General features: G+C 51.0%; 1 protein-coding gene and 1 long non-coding RNA gene across 15 annotated transcripts in view; one reads left to right on the top strand and one right to left on the bottom strand.

The window, feature by feature from the left end:
* Positions 1 to 251: 251 nt before the first annotated feature.
* Positions 252 to 6,907, bottom strand: LOC141408116 (uncharacterized). Its single transcript, XR_012420723.1, has 2 exons — positions 5,844 to 6,907; positions 252 to 3,585 (listed from the first exon to the last, which is right to left on the bottom strand). It is a non-coding gene; the product is annotated as an uncharacterized lncRNA (long non-coding RNA).
* TESC (tescalcin) overlaps positions 6,067 to 20,834 on the top strand; it is a 62,211-nt gene continuing 47,443 nt past the window's right edge. For 11 of the 14 annotated variants that reach the window (XR_012420722.1, XR_012420720.1, XR_012420721.1 and 8 more), the window contains exon 1: positions 6,067 to 6,270. Coding sequence is in view for 7 of the 14 variants with exons in the window: in XM_005572353.4 (XP_005572410.1) it covers positions 6,213 to 6,270 (58 nt within the window). In the remaining 7 variants the exon portion in view is untranslated. Of the gene's footprint in view, positions 6,271 to 10,540; positions 10,644 to 20,834 lie in introns of all 14 variants that reach the window. The other 3 variants (XM_074007986.1, XM_074007984.1, XM_074007985.1) reach the window with 2 other exon arrangements.

The raw sequence follows: 20,834 nt of genomic DNA, 5'->3' as shown, positions 1-20,834 counted from the left end.
TTGGGAAGGGTGTGCTCTATGCCAGCCATTTCACCCTTGTTCCGACTCTTCAGTGATGGGATTGTGAGGCCTCTTATACCGATGAAGACATTGAGGTTTGCAGTTGCAACGTAACCAACCCAATGGTACACAGCCAGAGAGCGGGCAGTCAGGATTCAACTCAGATCTGAATCTATTTCCTATAGCATGCCCACGGCTACAGGGGAAGATGAGGGTGCCTCAGGGGAGAAAAGATTGTTCAAAAGAAAATCAAAACGATAACTTTAATTTCAAAATGCAAATCGCGGATGAATCTCTGATCCCATTGATACGAAAACCAAGAGACACATGAAACCAACCTAAGGAGCCTGAATGATCTTATGAGAAAAAGCATCTGTGTTAGAGCCAAATCACTGACGCGGGCCACCTGTGCGGTCTCCCGCTCCCTGGACCTATTTTATGAGAGCATCACCACACATTGCTTGTTTGATGTGGTTTAGGTGCAGTCTTCACTAAGAGGCCAAGCAAGATGATGTAACCACCTGATGAGTTCCTCCTGCCCGCTGCACAGACAAAAACCAATTCACTGAGACGACGGCATTGCAATAAAGAAAGAGCTTAATTGACACGAAGCTGGCCATCCTGTGTCAAATCAAATCAATCTGAAAAATTTGGAGGCTAGGGTTTTTAAAGGATAGTTTGGCAGGCAGGGGGCTAGGGGAATGGGGGCTGCTGATTTGTTGGGGATGCAGTCATAGGGATGTGGAAAATGGTCCTTGTGCACCGAGTCCACTTCTGGGTGGGGGCCATAGGACAGGCTGAGCCAAGAGTTGAGGGTCTGGGTGGGACCATCCGGTCATCAGAAATGCAGGAAAAGACATCTCAAAAGGCTAATCTTAGGTTCCACAATAGTGAATTGGGGCAGTTGCAAATCTTGTGTCCTCTGGAATAACGGCTGGTTGTCATTTAACTACGCCTGCGTCTTAGTGGAATTCAGGCCCCTCTCATCCTCCTAACCTGGTGTCCTTTCCTTTTCATTTTTTTAAAGAGACAGATTCTTACTCTGTCCCCCAGGCAGGAACACAGTGGTGTGATCATGGCTCACTGCAGCTTAAAACTCCTGGGCTCAAGTGATCCTCTCACTTCAGTCTCCTGAGTAGCTGGGACCAAAGGCACGTGCCATCATGCACAACTAATTTTTTATTTTTTTGTAGAGGCAGGATCTCACTATGTTGCCCAGGCTAGTCTTGAACTCCTGGCTCAAGCGATCCTCCCACTTCAGCCTCTCAAAGTGCTGGGATTTCAAGCTTAAGCCACTGTGCCCGGCTACCTGGTAGCTTTTCATTAGTTTTATGAAGGTGGCTTAGTTTTGGGGAAGGGCTATTATAATTTAAACTATAAATTAAATTTATCCCAAAGTTAGCTTGGCTCAAGCCCAGGAACGACCAAGGGCATTTTGGAGGTTCGAGGCAAGATGAGGGTTGGTGAGATCAAATCTCTCTCAGTGTCATAACTTTCTGCTATAATTTTTGCAAAGGAGGTCTCAATGGTACTTGGAGTCCCCATAGATCTCTTGGTCAGTAGCCCAAATGCTAAGAAAAATGTCATGTTGCTCCTGGAACATTACCATGCCTTGGGAGTTGCTCCAAGCCAAACCATTAGAAGGGACAGGTGAATTACAGAGACTGCTCTTCAGACACCTTCAAGTCTATGCTCTGATTCTGGTTTATAATCCTTTGGGAACATCTTGGTTTTTCTATCAATAAAATGGGGATATGCTGGGTGCCTCTCCTCCAGGCCCCTGCAGCGACTGGTACCAGCTAGCACACCATGATGTTCTGTTCACATCTCTTTCCTTGAAGACTTTGGGATCCCTGAGGTCAGGGACTGTCTCCTTCACTGTAGTGTCCAAACTCCTGGCACTCAATAGTGAATGCATGAACAAGTAAACGAACATATGGCAGTCAACTGGGTAGTAGTTTCCTGGTCTTGACTGACTTGCAAGAGCAAATGGTTAAATATTCAGGGATTTTAAGCCGGGCATGGTGGCGCATGCCTGTATTCGCAGCTACCTGGAAAGCTGAAGCAGGAGGATCCTCTGAGCCCAGGAGTTCGACGCTAGCCTGAGCAACATAATGAGACCACGTATCTAAAAAACAAGATTCAGAGATTTTGCAAGCCTATTGTTAAATTATCAGTAACTTGAAATTGACTATGGTAGGAGTATTTACACACAGAAATTGGCAACTGCTGCAGATTAGGACTTCCTCCCCTCCTGCCCTTTTCAGAGAACTTGTTTACCAGCTCACCACTGGCTCGCACGTACTGTGTCAGGCAGTATTAAGCACCTTCCGTATATGAATCTGCATTTAACCCTTACAATGTTACATATATGAATCTGCATTTGACCTTCACAATCACCTTACATATATGAATCACCTTACGTATATGAATCTGCATTTAACCCTCACAATGTTATTGCCACTTTGCAGATGGGGAAACTGAGGATGAGAGAGGTTAACTTGCCCAAGTATGGTTTCATAGCCCTCTTTGACAGGAAGATGGGAGAGTCAAGTGAAGACCGTCTTGGCTATCTCTGGGCTCAGCTGCCCTTTGTGGCTTCACAAGGACCAGCTATATGAATTGCAGCCACCACTTTTAATCAGCTCCTCCGGGAGGAGGTCCTCTGGGAGAAAAGATGCAGTTGCCTGGTGACTAAAGTGTTTCCCAGTGCTCCAAAAGTCATGCTGTGTTATTGTGGGGGATAAAGCTTGCCCCCCACGGGGTGCCCCTCTTCCAGGGCTCTAGACAAAAAAATCCATTGAGCCCTGGCCAGACCCCATGCAAAGCTGCAGACCTCATTCTTGCTTCTTGCTTTGTTGACGCCTGCAGAGCCACTGGTAGATTTGAATGAAAGCCATGACATCCTGGAACAGGCAGCAGCTGGCTTTGTGTGGAGGGCGCCCTGCGATGTGCGCATCATTGCCAGAGGAGGGCAGAGCCCGGGCAGATGGTGGGTGCCACTGCAGAGGCCCACGCAGAGACATCTGTCCACCAAGAATTTGGCTTTGCTGTATCCCTTCGGGACCACGGTTGGGGACAGTCCTGGACTTCCTGAAGCTCAGCTTTAGGGATGACAGAGTCTCTCCAGGGGCCCATTCTGGTTTGAACATTCCATCTCTCTGTGGGCTCCATCACATCAACCCTTGTTTACCCATCAGATTTGTTACTGCCCCTATGTCTGTCTCCTCACCCCACCAGGAGTTCCTCAGGAGTGAAGGTGACATCTTATTCCTGGCTGTGGCTCCAGGACCCAGCCAGAGCCCTGAACATAGTAGGTGCTCAATAAATGTGCAATGAATAAATGATTGAACGAATGCATAAATTGTGCCTTGGTTTTTTCTGCCTTCGTGCTGCTCCAAGGATCTCCTGATTACTTCTACGAGCCCTGCAATTAGGAATAAATCCTCCTGTGTCATCCTCGCAAGACTTCCTCCTTCCCAGCTCCTTGCTGCCTGGTGACGGTGGCTTGTTTGGCTGTGGACCCAGGAGAGGGGATGAGGACTTTGAGAAGGCCTCCCTGAGGATGTGAGTTTCCACTGAGGTCTGAAGAGGAAGCAGGAGTGGAAGAGAGTTTCAGGCAAAAGGAACAAGTACAAGTGCTTGTCTAGTAGCTAACAGCAGTCAGTGGGTCAGCGTAGACAGGTGATCTGGTAGGACAGGCTCCCTTCATCCTAGATACCAGGAGCTTCCTCAAGATTACCAAGGGACAGTGTGAAGCCATGTGCCCCTCTCCTTGTCCCAGGGCTTTTGTCCCCACTGGAGCAACTGTGCCAAGCAGGAGGGGCTAATGTCCAGAGAATGCCATTTCCTATCCCCTACATCAGACAGCTCCATCATTTAATCCTTGACTAGTTTAATATAATAAAATTCCAGGAACTGACATTTTAAGTTGGAATAAAATTGCTCCCAGCAGCTGTAAGTAATGGGCTGGCTCAGAGGCTCAGAACTTTCAGGGAGTACTGAGGCTCCTTTTCCTGATCCCAGAGGCCTGTTTCCAGAATCCTTCTAACCCGAAATGCAGTCCCTAGATCAGCTGTCCAGCCAGCTCAGACCAGTTGATGCCCCACAGCCAACTCTTTCCACCTTGATCAGGTCTTGCACTGCCCTCTGGAGAGTGCTTTAAAATGCAGATTGCAGGTGCTGCCTTAGCTGCAGACAGGCAGTGTAAGGGGAAGCTGGATTTTCCGTTTTAGAGACAGGGTCTCGCTTTGTTGCCTGGGCTGGAGTGCAGTGGTGCAATCATAGCTCACTGCAGCCTCTAACTACTGGGCTCAAGCGATCCTCCTGCCTCATCCTCCCAAGTAGCTGGGACTTCAGGCACACACCATTGTGCCCAGCTCATTTTTTAAAAGTTTTAATTTTTGGTAAAGCCGGGGTCTTGCTATGTTGCCCAGGCTGGTCTCAAACTCCTGGGCTCAATCCTCCTGTCTCAGCCTCCCAAAGTGGTGAGATTACAGACAGGAACCACTGCACCTGGCCAAAAGCTGGATTTGCAACTAGGAAGGGGCTGATTCTGCTGCTCTAGGAGGTTTTAGGACCAACCCCCACCCTCTACCTCGGGCTCTGAAAGATACCTCCTGCCCCTGGAAAGGGCTGTGACCCTTCGCTTAAGCCTGTAGTCTGCAGGAATGAACAGCAGTTCTCAGCAGCCCCCGTCCCAGCAGCCTGTGAAACTGATGGAGGTAGGTCCACCCAAGTCCCCTCTGTGGGCACCAAAAAACTGCTGCCCCCTACCCTGTCCCCCTTCTCCCCAACATTTACCATAGAGCCTAACATCCAGAACAGACCTGATACCTGACAGTCATTGATGGTGGTGTTACTAAGCACTGTTACTAGAACCTTCAGAACAGGAGTGCCTTGACCCTGATGTTCTGCCCTGGCTGTGTGCCTCTCCAGGGGACAAGATTCCACAGTGCCCACCAGCCTCTCTGGCCATGTGCTGTGTCCATGCCAGGCCCTTTGGTGGACATCTCATTAACTTATCCTTATTTTAAGGAGGAGGAATCATGTTACACAAGCAACAGCATCGGCCCCAGTCACCCCACCTGGATGGAGAGCCAACCCCTTAAGCCATCTTAACCCAGAACTTCCCTAATGGGCGTGGGGACCACCAGCATTCCCCTCTCTCCAGCAGTTTGTCCCAAATGCAGCCTTCTGGGCCTGCTTCTGCAGTTTTTTGTTTTGTTTTGTTTTGTTTTGTTTTTTTGAGACAGTCTTGCTCCGTTGCCCAGGCTGGAGTGCAGTGGTGAGATCTCAGTTCACTGCAACCTCTGCCTTCCAGGTGCAAGTGATTCTCCTGCCTTAGCCTGCGGAGTAGCTGGGATTACAGGCATGTGCCACCGAGCCTGGCTAATTTTTGTGTTTTTAGTAGAGACGGGGTTTCACCGTGTTGGCCAGGCTGGTCTCCAACTCATGAGCTCAAGTGATCCGCCCGCCTTGGCCTCCCAAAGTGTTGGGATTACAGGCGTGAGCCACCGGGCCCAGCCCGCTCCTGCAGTTTGAGGTGCCCCTCAGCTGCCGGGCTCTGCAGGGCCCACAAGGGCTGCCACGTGGGTGTGTTCACCTCAGAAGGGTGCTGGGGCTTTCCTGGAATAAACGAAAGTGCATGGTGCACTTTCAAATAGGATTATAATTACTGTTGTTCTCCATAGATTTAATTCATGCTCGCTCTCTTCCTTGACTATCTAGGTGGAGTTTCCCTCCTGAGAGCTGGAGGATGTAAGGTGGGATGGGTTGGGAGTGGGCATAACACCTCCCAGGGGTCCCACCCCTCCTACCCACGCCCCCAACTTTGCTCACACCTGTTTCCTTTCAGATCCAGCAGGGGTGCGGAAGGAGCGAGGTACGTGGTCGCTGCTGCGCGGACTGGGAACCCAGAACGGTGGGCTCCAGGGTCCCCTTCCCGGAGGTTTCCTGGCCGGGGCTGGGCGCTCCCCCAGCCGCGCAGTGCGCGAAACCGGCGTGCGCTAGGACCGCGGCGCGCCGCCCTCCGCCGTTATAAGAGGCCGCGCTCCAGCCCCACGCGGAACCCGCGGCTCCGAGCTTTCGCCGGCGTCCCGACCCGAGGCCAGCCCTGAGGCCAGTCCCGCGGCCAGTCCCGCCGCTGGGAAGCCAAGGCCAGTGCGGGGCCTGAGAGGGACGCGCGCCCCGGGGCCCCCGCCACGGCCACCATGGGCGCTGCCCACTCCGCGTCTGAGGAGGTGCGGGAGCTCGAGGGCAAGACCGGCTGTGAGTACCTGCGGGGGGCGGCGCGGGGACCGGGGCGGGACCTCCGAACGGCCGCTGTTGGGGGCCCCGGCCCGCCGCCGCGCTGTGTGACCTTGGGCCAGTGGCGGGCCCTCTCTGCGCCTCAGTCTCCTCCTCTTTCAAATGGGTCCCCGCCGGCCACTTCGCAGACTAGGAGACAAGCGGTGGCGGCGAGGACCTGCGCGACGATGCTCAGTGCCGCAGCCGCTCAGCCTCGGACTGGCCCAGGAACTCCCTGGCCGGGGGACTGCGGACCGGGGAGGGAGCGGGGCCCAGGCTTCCCAAGCGTTGGGCAGGTGCCTCGGGCCGGGCGGGCAAGCGCCTCAGGCAGCCCGGCTGGTGCGCGCGCCCCGCACCTGAGAGTCGTGTGCATTCGGGAGCGCAGGAGCGGAAAGTTTTGAAGGCAGCGGACCCGGGTGGGAACCGGGCTCCGACGCTCCCCGGCCGGGTGACCTTAGGCAGGACAGCCGGCTCTCCGCGCCTGCTTTCGTCCTCGCATCTGTAAAATGGGTTCAGGCGGCCTCATCCCCGCGGGTGGCTGGGAGGCTTTAGCTGGGCAGCGGCCGCAGAGCACTTTGCCCGGAGCCTGGCGTCCTCGCCTGAGTTCGCTGGGTCTCCCGGGGCCAGCAAAGGCTGCGCACCCCGCATCGGCCCGGGGGCGGGGCGCCCTGGGAGGCCGGGCCGAGCTGCCCGCAGGGAAATGGCGGAGAAAGCGCTTGTCCGCCGAGTTCAGCCGGGCTGGGGACTTGGCCCTGGGTCCTGACCTTGGCGTGGCCGGTTCTGCCTCCGACTGTGGACCAGGGTGGGGACTGGAGACCGCGGGGGCCAGCTGTGGGGACAAACCGACTTTGGCGAGGGACAGACTGGCTGTGAACCCTGCCAGCTCCACTTCCTGGCTGTGTGACCTTGGGCTAGTCACTTTACCTCTCTGATTCTCAGCTTTCCTTCTCTGTTGTAAGAGTTCTCCTAGTACCTTGTAGACGCTCAGGAAATGGGAGCTGCAGATATTTTGGGAAAGAGCTAGCTCCTGGCATCTGCTTCAAGTGCAGAGAACCAGCGTCCAGTATTGATCACCAAGAGAGGGTGGCCCAGCTGTTTGTGTGTCAGCTGAAAAGCAACCCCTCTTGACCCCCCAATCTAAATACCCCTTTCCAGGAGAACTGGATGAAAATTGGAGAAAACCATTAATAACTGCTGTGTGTATGCATGCACTTATACATCTATATCTGTATCTGTGTGTATGTAGAAATATAGAATTATATCCAACTAGAGAAGTAAAAGGTGTGGCTCAGCATATATAATATGGTACCCTTTTATCTGTTTTTTAAAAAAGGATCCTTTGAGCTGGAGCTGCAAAGTAAAAGGAAATAGAAAATGTAAAAAGAGGGGAAAATAAGAGTATACATTTGTAATTGCTATATTTGCAAACTGGAAGAATCCACCAGGAAGTACTAATATACTTGGTGGGGGTTGCGGGGGGGAGTGGAAAGGATGAAGGGAGGGTGAGCTTTTTCTCTGTAAACGTTTTTATATGTTCATTTTGAACTCTGTTGAATATTTTACTTAAAAAGTTTTATGCACTTCAATCCGAAGACTAATGTGAGAGAGAAAGGAGGGATTCCTCTAGCTCTTGCTTGCTTGGATCTTCCCTGGTTTTATTATTTCTCACGTGCCCTTTCCTAGCCTCCCACTGCTTTGAATCTGGATGGATGTCAGTGGGCATTCTCTGTGGCTGGGATCCCCGCTGGAGGGGTGGGCTCTCCGGCAGCCCACGGGACACTCGGGAATTCCGCCCGGTTGTGGGTTTGACACGGAGGAAGGGCTGCAGAGCATGCTGGGAGTCTTGTCAGTTTCCTGGGTCCAGCCTCCCACGGGGATGAGAGATGCTGTGTTCCTGCTCTGTAACCTTCCTAGATGTAGCTGCAGCGGCTTCCCTTCTTGCTGCCCAGAGCTCAGATTTCATAACCCAAGGGAGATGGAGAGGGTCAGAGAGGAGGTTCTGATGTTAGACCAGAGTAGGCAGGTGGAACTTTAGGTAGGTGGAAAGTTGCCCCTGGTCCTCCTCTGAAAGTGACTGCATAATTCGGTCACTTTTACCCACTTAGCAAATATTTATAGACCAGGGGCTGGGGATTTAGAGATGACTCAGAGAGGCTGCTGTTCCTGGAGGGGGACACACAGTAAACAAAATGCCCCACAGGTGTTAAACTGTGAACGAGGCATAGCAGGGTGGCTTGAGAATGGAGCTTTAGGGTGGATCCGGAGGGCCTCCCTCAGGAGGTGATAATGGGACAGAAATTCAAGTAAGAATGAGCCAGGGGTGTGCAAATCAGTGGAAAGGGCATCTCGGGCTGAGGGGACTTCGAATGCAGAGGCCCTGTGTCAGGGACAAGCCAGCAACAGTAAATGAGAATGCATGAGATGAGGACACAGCTGTCGTCAGGGCTCAGGCTGTGGCAGGAGCCTGGCTTCAAGGGCCTTGCCAGGTACCTTGGCCAAGTCACTTATGCTCTCTGAGCCTCAGTTTTATCTACTATAAAATGGGCATAGTCATAGTACCTCCCTTGAAGTTGTTGGGAAGGATTAAGTGAGTTAATATATGTGAAGTAGTTAGACCAAACACGTGTACATGTTTGTTATTGACTATGCTTTAAACACCCTTGTATGTCCTGGTCACTCCGAACCATAGCTGAGAGTTGAATCTTGGTCCCACCTCTCCCAGCTATATGACCTTGGGCAAATCATTTTACCTCTCTGAGCCTCAGTATCATCACCTGGATCCTGAAGTAGTTGTATGGATTCAATAAGGTTATGTACATATGTATGCGACGCGATTGGCTTGGCATGGGAACGTCGGCTCCCAGAGACCCAGTGGGTCAGGCAGGTCCCTTCCTCCAAGGCCGTTCCCTTGGGAATCTTCCCTGAGAAGAAGGGAGAAGAGCCTCAGGGTAAGATGGCCAGAGGACAGGCTGAGTCCCCAGGGCTACTGACTCTCCCTGCCTCCCTGAGGACCATGATGACCCCTGACTTCCTGGGGAGGAATCAGCTTGGTCCCTTTCTGAAGACACCATCCAGAAAGGACCAGAAAGTCAGGCTGAGGATGGTGATAATGAACATAATTCCCCAAGCACCTGCTGAGCATGAGGCTCCACGCTGGCGCTCCCTGCATGACACTCTTTTTATAGTAATGATCCCCCAGGAAGGCGGTGTTAGGGCCATTTTACAGGTGAGGAAACTGAGGCTTAGAGAGGTAAACCAGCTTGCCTACAGTCCCACAACTGGTAAGTGGAGGAATTGGAGATCATAGGATCCCCAAGTCCACTTTCTTTTTTTACAAATTTTTTTAATTTTTAGTTTTGGAGGCAGAGTCTCACTCTCTCACCCAGGCTGGAGTGTAAGGAGCCTGATCAAGCTCACCACAACCTCGAACTCCTCCTGGGCTCCAGCGATCCTCTCGCCTCAGCCTTCCCAGTAGCTACGACTACAGGTGTGCGCCACCACACCAGCTAATTTTAAATTTTTTTGCAGAGACAGGGGTCCTGCCATGTTGACCAGGCTAGTCTCAAATTCCTGGCCTCAAAGCAGTCCTCCCACTTCAGCCTCCTGAAAGCACTGGAGTTACAGGCATGAGCCACCATGCCTGGCCCCAGGGCTGCTTTCTTACTGCCAGCATGCTTTCACTGTGTATAGTGGCCACTTGGATTTCTAGGAACCAAGAAGGAATAGAAAAAGACTGCCCGTATTTTTTCTCACCTTCAGGCCTTTGCACAAAAGCTGTTCCTCTGCCTGGAGCACTGTTTTCATTTGATGTACACAATTAGATGTTTACATATGGGAGCCTTTGTGGGAGCCTTTCTCTGTCTCCACCCAGGGCAAGGTTAGGCCAGGCACGGTGGCTCACGCCCCTATAATCCCAGCACTTTTGGAGGCCGAGGCAGGTGGATCATGAGGTCAGGAGTTCAAGACCAGCCTGGCCAAAATGGTGAAACCCCATCTCTACTAAAACTACAAAAATTAGCTGTGCGCGGTGGCAGAGGCCTGTAATCCCAGCTATTCGGGAGGCTCAGGTAGGAGAATCGCTTGAACCTGGGTGGTGGAGGTTGCGGTGAGCTGAGATCATGCCACTGTCCTCTAGCCTGGGCGACAGAGTGAACGCTGTCTGAAAAAAAAAAAAAAGAAAAGAAAAAACAAACTCAAACCTTTCCTCTTAACCTTGTCTCTCTCTCTCTCTTTTTTTTTTTTTTTTTTTGAGATGAAGTTTCACCTTTGTTGCCCAAGTTGGAGTGCAACGGCATGATCTCAGCTCACTGAAACCTCCGCCTCTTGGGTTCAAGCAATTCTCCTGCCTCAGCCTCGTGAGTAGCTGGGATTACAGGCACCTGTCCCCACGCCCAGCTAATTTTTGTATTTTTAGTAGAGACAGGGTTTCACCATGTTGGCCAGGCTGGTCTGAAACTCCTGACCTTAAGTGATCCACCCGCCTCTGCCTCCCAAAGTGCCGGGATTACAGGCGTGAGCCACCGTGCACACCCTTAACCCTGTCTCTTTATGAAACGAATGCTCATTATCGTTCAGGGGTTGGCTTACCTGCTGCTCCCATCCAGAAAGCCATCTCTCCATCCAACCTTTAAGGGTTAAACACCCATCCTCAGGCCTCCTGGAGCTCCTTCCTTCCCTCCGCAATAGCAGGCATCACACCATGTTATACTTGTCAGCTCTGTCACCTGCCACCCCCTCAAAACTTGGAACTCCCTAGAGCAGAAAGAACGTGTCTTGTTCACCTTTGTGTGCACTTGGTGGTTCGGTGAGAACACAAGAGGCTCACGTTAAAGGGGCGCCGTCCCTGGGGACTTTAAAACTCAAGGTATATTGTTCAGGAACAGGCAGCCAGTGGAAAACCCAGCGCCACCCTCACCAGCTGTCCTCGGCTGCCAGCCCTCCCAGCATCTCCGGTGCCCTCCCTTCACAATGAACCCTTTTGGCATCAGCACTGAGCCAGCCCCACCAAAAATATGCCTGAGCAGCAGTGCGCCCACACAGGGCATCATTAGGTCTGCGTGCCCACCTTCCTTCTTCCTGCCTGTTAGAGTCTCATTGATTGCTTTAAACCAGAAATGAGTATTCCCAGGAATCCGTTCTGAGCCAAGAAAGCTCACATCTAGATTGTTAAGATTCATATGAAAAGCCGGAGCGAAGGCGTCCCGGGGGTGTGTTTGAGCTCACCTTCCCCATGCACCCTTGGTGACAGGAGCCGAGTGGTGTCTGGTGTGTGGACTGAGGTGCAAAGTGGGCCCTGACCGAGAGGAGGGCCGCTCCTTGGGAATCATTCACCTGAGTCAGTTGTCCTTCCACCTTGAGCTGGCCTGGAGGTGGCCCCACTTCCTATCCCCCCATCCGTGTCTGCTCCCAGAGTTGGAAGGGAAATAATAAGAGGGAGGATTCTGGGAGAGGTGAAGGGTCTGTTTTTCCCTTCAGGCTCCAGAACAGCTCCTCAGGCATGTCTATGTTGATGCCAAGAAGCTGCCAGAAGGAAAAGGAAAAAAAACAAAAAAACAAAAAAAAGAAATCTCCAGACCTAGAGTTCAGACCTCATGATGGTAAGAGCTCATGTTTCTCGGGAGCGTGACATCTGCCAAACGTTCAGCTGAGCCAGGCAGCATATCCGCAGTAGCTGATGGAATCCTCCCAGGATCACGGTTGGTTTCCCATTTTACAGATGCAGACATTGAGGCTCAAGAGAGGAGGTGACTGCCCAAGGCCACAGGCATCAGAATGAGAAGTAGAGTCACAGACTGGTGCAGAGGCTCATGCTTGTAATCCCAGCACTTTGGGAGGCCAAGGCAGGAGGTTCACTTGAGCCCAGGAGTTAGTGCCACTGTGCTCTAGCTTGGGTGACAGAGCGAGACTGTCTCCAAAAAAAAAAAAAAAAAAGAAGTAGAGAGTCAGATTCCATTCCTGGTCTAACCTCATTTGGAGAAGGAACTAGAGATGGCAGGGACGACTGATGTGGCCAAGTGTGGCTGGTGGGGGTGGCGCTGGTTTTTCCACTGCATTCTCACCCCCCGGCAATATTTCTTGGTTCTAAAGTCTTTAAGTGGCCCCAGACCGTGGACTTGGCTCATTCACAATTAGCTGTGTTCCGCCACCAGGGTGGACCAGATGCGTTCCTTGCCCTCCAGAAGCTCAGGGGCTCAAGGGGGACAGGGGAGCACCACAACAACTGTAGCGTAGCGGGAAGAAGGGTCTGATGGGCCAGGGTGGACCAGCCAACTCCACAGTGTTGGGTCATCCACCAAAGCTGAACAGCCAGCCAGCCAAAGTCACTGCGCCTTTTCTCTTCCTCTGGGCTGGGTTGTGGCTTTTCCCCTGGGATCTTCAGGGAGTCCATGAACTCCATGAAATAAGATATGGAATTGTCTGAGTGCCTCTGGGGAGGGCCCTCTGCCCTTATCAGAGTCTCTAAACAGTGAAGTGTTTTCCACTGTATGCAAATCATGCCTCAGTAAGAAAATGATTCAAATAATTGCTTTCATTGATTGTTTACAATTAATTTGTTTTTGAGATGGCCCTGTTCTGTTGCCCAGGCTGGAGCATAGTGGTGCAATCACAGTTCACTGCAGCCTCTAACTCCCAGGCTCAAGTGATCCTCCCACCTCAGGCTCCCTCCTCAGACAGTGGCTCCTCAGCAGAGGCGGAATGAATGTGTCCATGAAATGGAGGCGGGGGCGTGGGAGGACCAGTCCTGTATGCTGAGCTCTGAGCTCTGGGGCAGGAGCTGGGGGCCCCGGCCTGGAGTCATCCACAGAGTGGTCCGGATCATGGGACCCCCAGCCTCTGGAACCCTTTCTGCCTTGATTGAGTGGGGCTTCCAGGCCTCCCCTGCTCTCCCCTCTGGGGGCTCACAGGGGAAACTTGCAGGAGAAGGCCTGCTGTGGAAGCTTCCCAAAGGGCTGGGGATCAACCAAAGGCACCTGCCTGCTCTGGCCCGTGCTGGTATTTTTCATTCTGTTCACCTGGACCCCCATCAGCTCACCGTCTGCAGCAGCCACAGAGCAGGACCCTGGAGGCTGGCGTTCCGTGTGCACTGAGCTGTGCCGGCGCTGGAGCCGTCCTGTGCCACTTTGCTCAAATGCCTCATCCAGGCCGTGTCCTTCTCTGAGCCACCAGTCCCACTCCTTAAAAGCCACAGCCCGCTGTGAATGAGGCGACAGCTGCTCTTTCTTGAGCACTTGTCAATCATCTGATCTGCTGAAAAGCCCTTTGAGGGTGGGACTATTGCTGCCAGTTTACAGATGGGCAAACTGAGTTTTGGACACAGGAAATGACTGCCCAAGGTCACTTAGCTGCCGGGTAGGGAACCCAGACTCAAAACTAGGCCTTCTAGTGGGATTTGCAAGTGCCAGGAGAAACCGCCTTTCCCGCATGCCGGGAACCCCACATGTTCTGGACTGAGATTCTGAGAGTCCGCACGTCTGTATGATCCGGGGCAGGCCATGCTGTTACCCCACAACCTCCTCAGTAGAGTTCCACACATTGTTTACCAAGTTGGCAAGGGGAGAACTGGACCTTGAGGCAGATAGGATTGGTTCTGGGTGATGTGGAAAGTTCTAGAATCTAGGTGGGCTGCCCCTGGGGAGAACAAGCTTAGTAGTGGGCAGTGGGAGGGGAGTGGGGACCACGGCTGGGAGGAAGAGGCAGGAGGGTGCTGCCCCATCTGTTTCCTAGGGTCTCACTGGGTGGCTCAGGTCTGTTTCAGAAGAATTTGTGTTTTCTCTGTGCAAGCCACTGGCAGTCCTCTCCAAGACCTCCTCGCTCTGCAGGTTAGCGGTAATTAGATCCCTGCTGCATCTTTCTTGCCTCCCCTACCACCACCCTGGCAGGATATGCTTTTGTGAGTTAATGGTCTCCAGAATGCATCGTGGAAATTTAATCAACGCTCAGACACGCCATACGGCCCAGTAAGACAAACAGAATACCCTGGGTGTTGATAAGATGCTCTTCCCTTTGCAAAGCACGTTAGGATCTGTTATCTCAAGCTGAGGGAATGAGGTGTTTTCAGCTCAGAAGGGCCCATGGTTCTGGGAAGAAAAGTCAGGGCCTCTTTTGTTCTTTTGTCCATGCTGGTGTGACTGTACAGGGTGAGGGCCTGGGCACCCCTGGTCTTGCCAGCCTTCCTATTGCCTGCTCCAGCTTAATTATTAATTTATAAAACCAGAAGGTCGAGTAGGTGATTTCCGCTGGTGGTGGCGGCCACGGAGCACTAGGACATAAAGACTCTTTGTCGTCCCAGCGGTGTGACCTTTGCAGACCGGCACTCTGTCAGGAGCAAGCCTTCCGATGTTGGCACTGCTCCCTGGCAGGTCAGTGGAGGTCTCAGGGCCCAAGTGCCTCCAGGAGGGAGGGCAGGTGGCCAGACCGGAGACAGCAGTCCCCAAAGGGGGGCTGTAGAGGCCAGCTTGTCCCACGTGCTGAGGTTGGAAGAGGGTTCCCTAAGCTCCTCCTGAGCACCTATGCCAAGATCCCAGTGTTCAGAGAACCCTGAGCAAATACCCAGCACTTTCTGGCCTCACCCACCTGGTAGTTCTAAGGGGGTCCCCTGTCTTGCCCTTGCCTGCATTCCCCGAGGACCTCAGCCAGAGTCCCACTGTGGCATACAAGTGGCTTCTCACCACCTGTCCTTTTCCAGCAGATAGATGTGGGTTTATATCATGGTGTTGCCTCTTACTGTCTAGGCAAGGCACTCTGCCTCCCTGAGCCTCAGTTTCCTCACCTGTAAAATGAGAGCAAAAATAGAACCTGTGTCACCGAATGTTGCAAGGATTAGTTAGAATTTGGGCAAAGCTCTTGACCCATCCTCAGTGCTTGAGAGTTATTGGCGGTTACTAATCATTTCAGGAGCTGGCTACGTATCTTCTTTTAAAGGGCATGCTATAACTTTTTTTTAGTAATTCATTTTTTATATGTCTGCTATCTTGGACATGCCTAAACTTAATCACCATCTCTGCCCTTGTGCTCATAATTGGGGACCTTAATGTATTTTAATTTGTATCACTCCATAGTATTTAAGAACCTACATGTTGTTCATTATTATTTTATGCAGACACTATTAATTCTTGCAACCAGTCTTCCTTATGAATATAGTTTTCTTATTTAATGCATCTTTCCATAGAATTTTCACTGAGGCTCTGTGAGTTGCAAACTTTGAAAATATTGTTATTAGGCCGGGCGCGGTGGCTCAAGCCTGTAATCCCAGCACTTTGGGAGGCCGAGGCGGGTGGATCACGAGGTCAGGAGATGGAGACCATCCTGGCTAACATGGTGAAACCCCGTCTCTACTAAAAATACAAAAAACTAGCCGGGCGTGGTGGCGGGCGCCTGTAGTCCCAGCTACTCGGAGGCTGAGGCAGGAGAATGGCGTGAACCCGGGAGGCGGAGCTTGCAGTGAGCCGAGATCGCGCCACTGCACTCCAGCCTGGGTGACACAGCGAGACTCCGTCTCAAAAAAAAAAAAAAAAAAAAAGAAAATATTGTTATTTTGCAGGCATGCATGAATGAACATTTGGCTGGGTGTAAAATGTAAGGTTGCTGGATATTTTTTTTTTCCAGCAATTCATTTTTGGTCTTGTTGCTGTTGAGAAATCAGCTGTCAGTCTAATTGACATTTCTTTGCAGAAACCTATTTTCCCTTTTCCCTGTTTTAAAATTTTTGTCATTGGTGTTTTGTACATGCAATGTCTAGGTGTGAATTTATTTTTATTTATCCTGGGAATGGTTTATGTTGTTTGATTCTAAAGAAAGTTCATATCTTCCATTATGAAAATATTATCTTTCCCCTTTCTCTTTATCTTCTTCATTAGTAATTCCTATTAGAAAAATGTTGGTTCATCTCATTCTGTCTGAATGCCTCTTAATCTTTCTTTCATATTTTCTTTTTATTTCTCTGTGCCATATGCTGGGTCATTTCCTTAGATCTATCTTCCAGTTCACTAATTCTCTCTTCATCTATTACAACCTTGCTGCCTTAACCTATTCAATTTCAAAAAAATTCCAATGACTTGTAAAAAAAATGTTTATAAGTGCTATATAGTTTTCATATTCACCTCTTTTTCATAGGGTACTGTTCTCCCATTGTTTGTAATAATTTAAAGCCTACTATATAGTCTCTTCTGTTTTGCCTTCTGGGAGTGCTATTCCTTTTGTTAATTGTGTCTGCTGATTCTCCTGTATCATGGTTCATTTGCTTGTATGGTTTGGTTTTTGATTATGAGCTCGTCTTTGGGCTTTTTCCCGACTCCCATCAGCCCTTCCCCCTACTGCCCCACAGGATACCTGTGTGCCTTGGGTTTTAGAAGAGCCTTACACAGTGCATTTGCATTTCTTGTGCTAGATATCTCAAGGTTTTCGCCAGTCTGGAAACACTTTTCACATTAACTCCTTGGTTTGGGTTTCCTGCCCCACAGAGGCTTGGATTTTTCACCAGTGTGTGGCTCGGTCTTAGACCTTGGATTCATTGCAGAAGCCTGCTCTTTCCCCTTTCCCCTGCCATCTCCCTAGCAGAGATGGCTTTCTTATTATTCTGTGGGCCAGTGGGGAATGTTTTTTCTGACCCACCTGATGTACAGAGGCAGCCTTTTGTATTTCAGCTTTTTAGAGGGAGCACAGCTCCAGTTCATGCAGACCCAAGACCTCTTCTGTCACTCAGTGGACTTGAAGCCCCCACCCTTAGCTGTTGGAGCCTGAAACCACTCTAACACCTGGGCTACCTCAGCAGCGTCTGTCACTAACCCTGTTGGTTCCCAGTCTCCTCCTTGCCCCTGGCACTTGGGTATTGCCCTTTCCTTCCGTTTAGCTGGGCATTACATTTGTTTCCTGTTTTATCCAGTGTTTGTAATGGAAGGCAGAATCTGTATTAGCTCCGAGTAGCAGGACCTGGAATTCCTGATCCAAGTGTCCTACTGAAGTAAGCCTTGTACTGTTTTTTCTTTTTTTGAGAGAGAGTCTCGCTCTGTTGCCCAGGCTGGAGTGCAGTGGCACAATCTCGGCTCACTGCAACCTGTGCCTCCCAGGTTCAAGTGATTCTTGTACCTCAGCCTCCTGAGTAGCTGGGATTACAGGCATGTGCCACCATGCCTGGCTAATTTTTGTATTTTTAGTGGAAATGGGGTTTTGCCATGTTGGCCAGGCTGGTCTCAAACTCCTGGCCTCAAGTGATGCACCCGCCTCAGTCTCCCAAAGCTCTGGGATTATAGGCGTGAGCCACTGTGCCTGGCCAGCCTTGTGCCTTAGATAAGCCTGTTTCTGCTTGATTTGGCCTCAGAATAAATCTGGAACTGAAGGTAGTTCTGGAAGGCTGTGAAAACCTGCTTCTTAGATGCTCCGAAGACGCCCACTCGCCCACTCTCAAAATCTCTCCTGATTCACTGTTGCTTTTTTTCCCCTTCATCATCTTTAGTCTTTTTATTAAAATGGAGAAATTTTTCTCTAATTACATAAATGATATGTATTTTCTCTAATTACATAAATGGTATTATTGTTCCATCCCTCCTCAGTTTGGGCATACAGCCTAGCCAATGGCTATGCAAATAGAATCTAAAGTCATGGACCTCGGTCTGAGTCGCAGTTCTGCTGCTCCTAGCTGTGTGACCTTCAGGGAGTGACTTAGCCTCTCTGAGACTCAGTTTCTTTATCTATAAAATGAGTGTGATTACCACCCTACAAGGGTGGCACAGCCCTAAAGGGAGGCACCCTAAAAGTGAGGACTGAATAAGATAATTCCAGGCTTTGGCTGAGTCCTAGCCTCTGGGTAAATGTTAACACATGGGGGTTATTATAATTTATTTATTGAGACAGAGTCTCACTCTGTCACCCAAGCTGGAGTGCAGTGGTGCGATCTCGGCTCACTGCAGCCACCACCTCCCAGGTTCAAGCAATTCTCCTGCCTCAGCCTCCCAAGTAGCTGGGATGACAGACGTGCACCAGCATGCCCAGCTAAAACATATGGTGGTTATTATTACTGCTATAAGGCGCATGGTAAAGAACAGAGCATAGCTGTAGGAAGGGAACATAGATGAGCAAAACAGACTGCGATTTTTAAAGTCACGAGCACCCACTCTGACAGCTTTCTCAGTTGCCTTACTGCTCATGAGAGAAGAGTAGATTCTAAAGTCAATTCACTCTGTCCCAGCTTCCCCTTCAATCCTGAGAATTGGAGGATTCATTCAGGGTAGGAAAAAACCCACGGAGATCCTGACAGGACCCTTGGTATCCGAGGTTGAAGTAAACACTGCTGACGTGGGCCTGCGGCAGCTCTTACCAGGAATTCCTTGGCTTTCACGCTTACAAAGTGGGTCGAAGTTGGCGTGAAAAGGGTATTAAGGTGCTGCATAAATGCCAGCAATTAATCTTCGAGCTGCTGCTGCTGCTCTGAAGGACAGAATTGAGAGATTTGAGAGCTTCCTTCTCAAGGCCAAGTGCACCCAAATGCATCTTTGGTTAATTTGAACATCCCAGCAGCTAAGAGTGATCTATGATGTATACGAGGTTAGCACATGGCATCCAAGGAAAATGCAGGTGAAGGAGAGAAACTGGCATCCAGCATCATGAAGCACCCTGCGTGTGCCAGGCGTGAGAGGGTAGTCCCCTGTGGAGTGGTCCCTGCAAGGCTAAGGAGGATGTCCCTTCCTGTCTCCCTCCCAAGGCCCAGGGTTAGTCATTGTTTTGGCTGTAGCCACAGGAGGCATGCAAGTTGCTGTGTCCCTGGTGAGCCTAGATCCAGCTGAACAGCCACGATGGTATCACGAGATTACTTAGGGGACAATAATAACAGTCCCGGCAACCCCAGCGTCTCCTGCATCTCCTATGTCTCCCTCCAGATCTTGTGCTAAAGGTGTGCATGATCTTTTTAAAAATTGATGCAAAATTCATGTAACATAAAATTTACTATTTTAGGTTGGGCACTGTGGCTCACACCTGTAATCTCAGCCCTTCGGGAGGGTGAGGTGGAAGGATCACTTGAGGCCAGGAGTTTGAGACCAGCCTGGGCAACATAGCAAGACTCTGTCTCTACAAAAGAAAACTTTTAAAAATTAGCTGGGTGCTGTGGTGTGCACCTGTAGTCCCAGCTACTCGGGAGGCTGAGGCAGGAGGATCACTTGAGTCTAGGAGTTTGAGGCTGCTGTGAGCTGTGATTGTGCCACTGTACTCCATCCACCTGGGTGACAGGGTGAGAGACCCCCCCAAAAAAGTTACATTGTAACCATTTTAAAGTATACAATTCAGGCCAGGTGCAGTGGCTCACGCCTGTAATCCTAGCACTTTGGGAGGCTGAGGTGGCCAGATCACTTAAGGTCAGGAGTTCAAGACCAGCCTGGCCAACATGGTGAAACCCAATCCCTATTGAAAAATAAAATAAAGTGTACAATTCAGTGGCATTAAGTACATTCACAATGATATGAAAACACCACCACATCTATTTCTAGAGCATTTTCATTGCCCTCCAAGAAACCTCATACCCATTAGCAGTCACTCCCCATTTCCTCCTCTCCCAGCCCCTGGTGACCACTAATCTGCATTCTGCCTGTGCGGATCTGCCTGTCTGGGGCATTTCATGTAAATGGCATCCTGCAGCAGGCAGGCCTTGTATATCTAGCGGTATCCCTTCTTGGAGTGTGACAGGGCTGCCTTCCTTTGTGTTGTGTTTATAACATCTCATCACCGTTTTGGTTTTGCACTCACCAGTTGGTGGACATTGGGTGGTTGCCACGTTGGTGGTTGCGATCGTGAATAGCTTGTGGTGGTTTTTCATGGTGTGAACAACCTCACGAGGGAGGAGGTCTTGTTGTCACCTCTGTATCACAGAGGAGGAAGCAGCCTCCGGAGCTCAGGATGACAACTGAGTGGGATGTGTAGCAGAGACTCACAGCAGCCTCCCCCGGCAATGCTGTCAGGAGCTCACCTTTCCATCCGGCTTGGCTCACCTCTGTATTCCGGGATTTCCCCAATGTTTGGGTTGAGTCCTGGCCAATCTTTCAAAAGGCGGCAAGCAGGAGAGTGCTGGGGGTCTTGGAAGTCACCAAGACATTCCCAGTGATGCCTCTTGGTGTCCTGGGGCTGGTGTCCAGGCTGGCACAGCTGGTGGGGCCAGCGGGAGGCAGGGTGGCTTGAGGAGTCCCTGGGGCACGCGAGAAGGTACTCAGCTGTGCTTGCTTCTTCCAGCAGGGCCTTGTCCTGAGCCCTTCCACCTTCCCCCTTCCCCACCCTCACCCTGGGCGGCTGCACCTGCCATCTCTCAGTCTCATCCACACCCACCCTGTCTATTGACAGGCACTTCGGGATCTTGTTCCCTGGCTTGGTGTCCTCTGTAGACTCGGGGCAAGTTCAAATGCCCTGGCCTGATGGATGAGGCCTTCATACTCCCACCACCCCAGCTGCTTCATTCCCTGCCTGTCGTCCACCCACGTTGAAGAGCCCGAGGCTCCCTGAGCCCTGCCTGCTCTGCCTCTGCCGAGGCTATGCCCTCTGCCAGCACCGTCCACCCCACCCCACAA

The sequence above is a fragment of the Macaca fascicularis genome, chromosome 11 (genome assembly GCF_037993035.2).
Source record: "Macaca fascicularis isolate 582-1 chromosome 11, T2T-MFA8v1.1".
In the NCBI taxonomy this organism is placed as follows: domain Eukaryota; kingdom Metazoa; phylum Chordata; class Mammalia; order Primates; family Cercopithecidae; genus Macaca; species Macaca fascicularis.
Note: the sequence above shows the minus strand (reverse complement) of the source record. Positions and strands in the feature narration are given on the sequence as shown.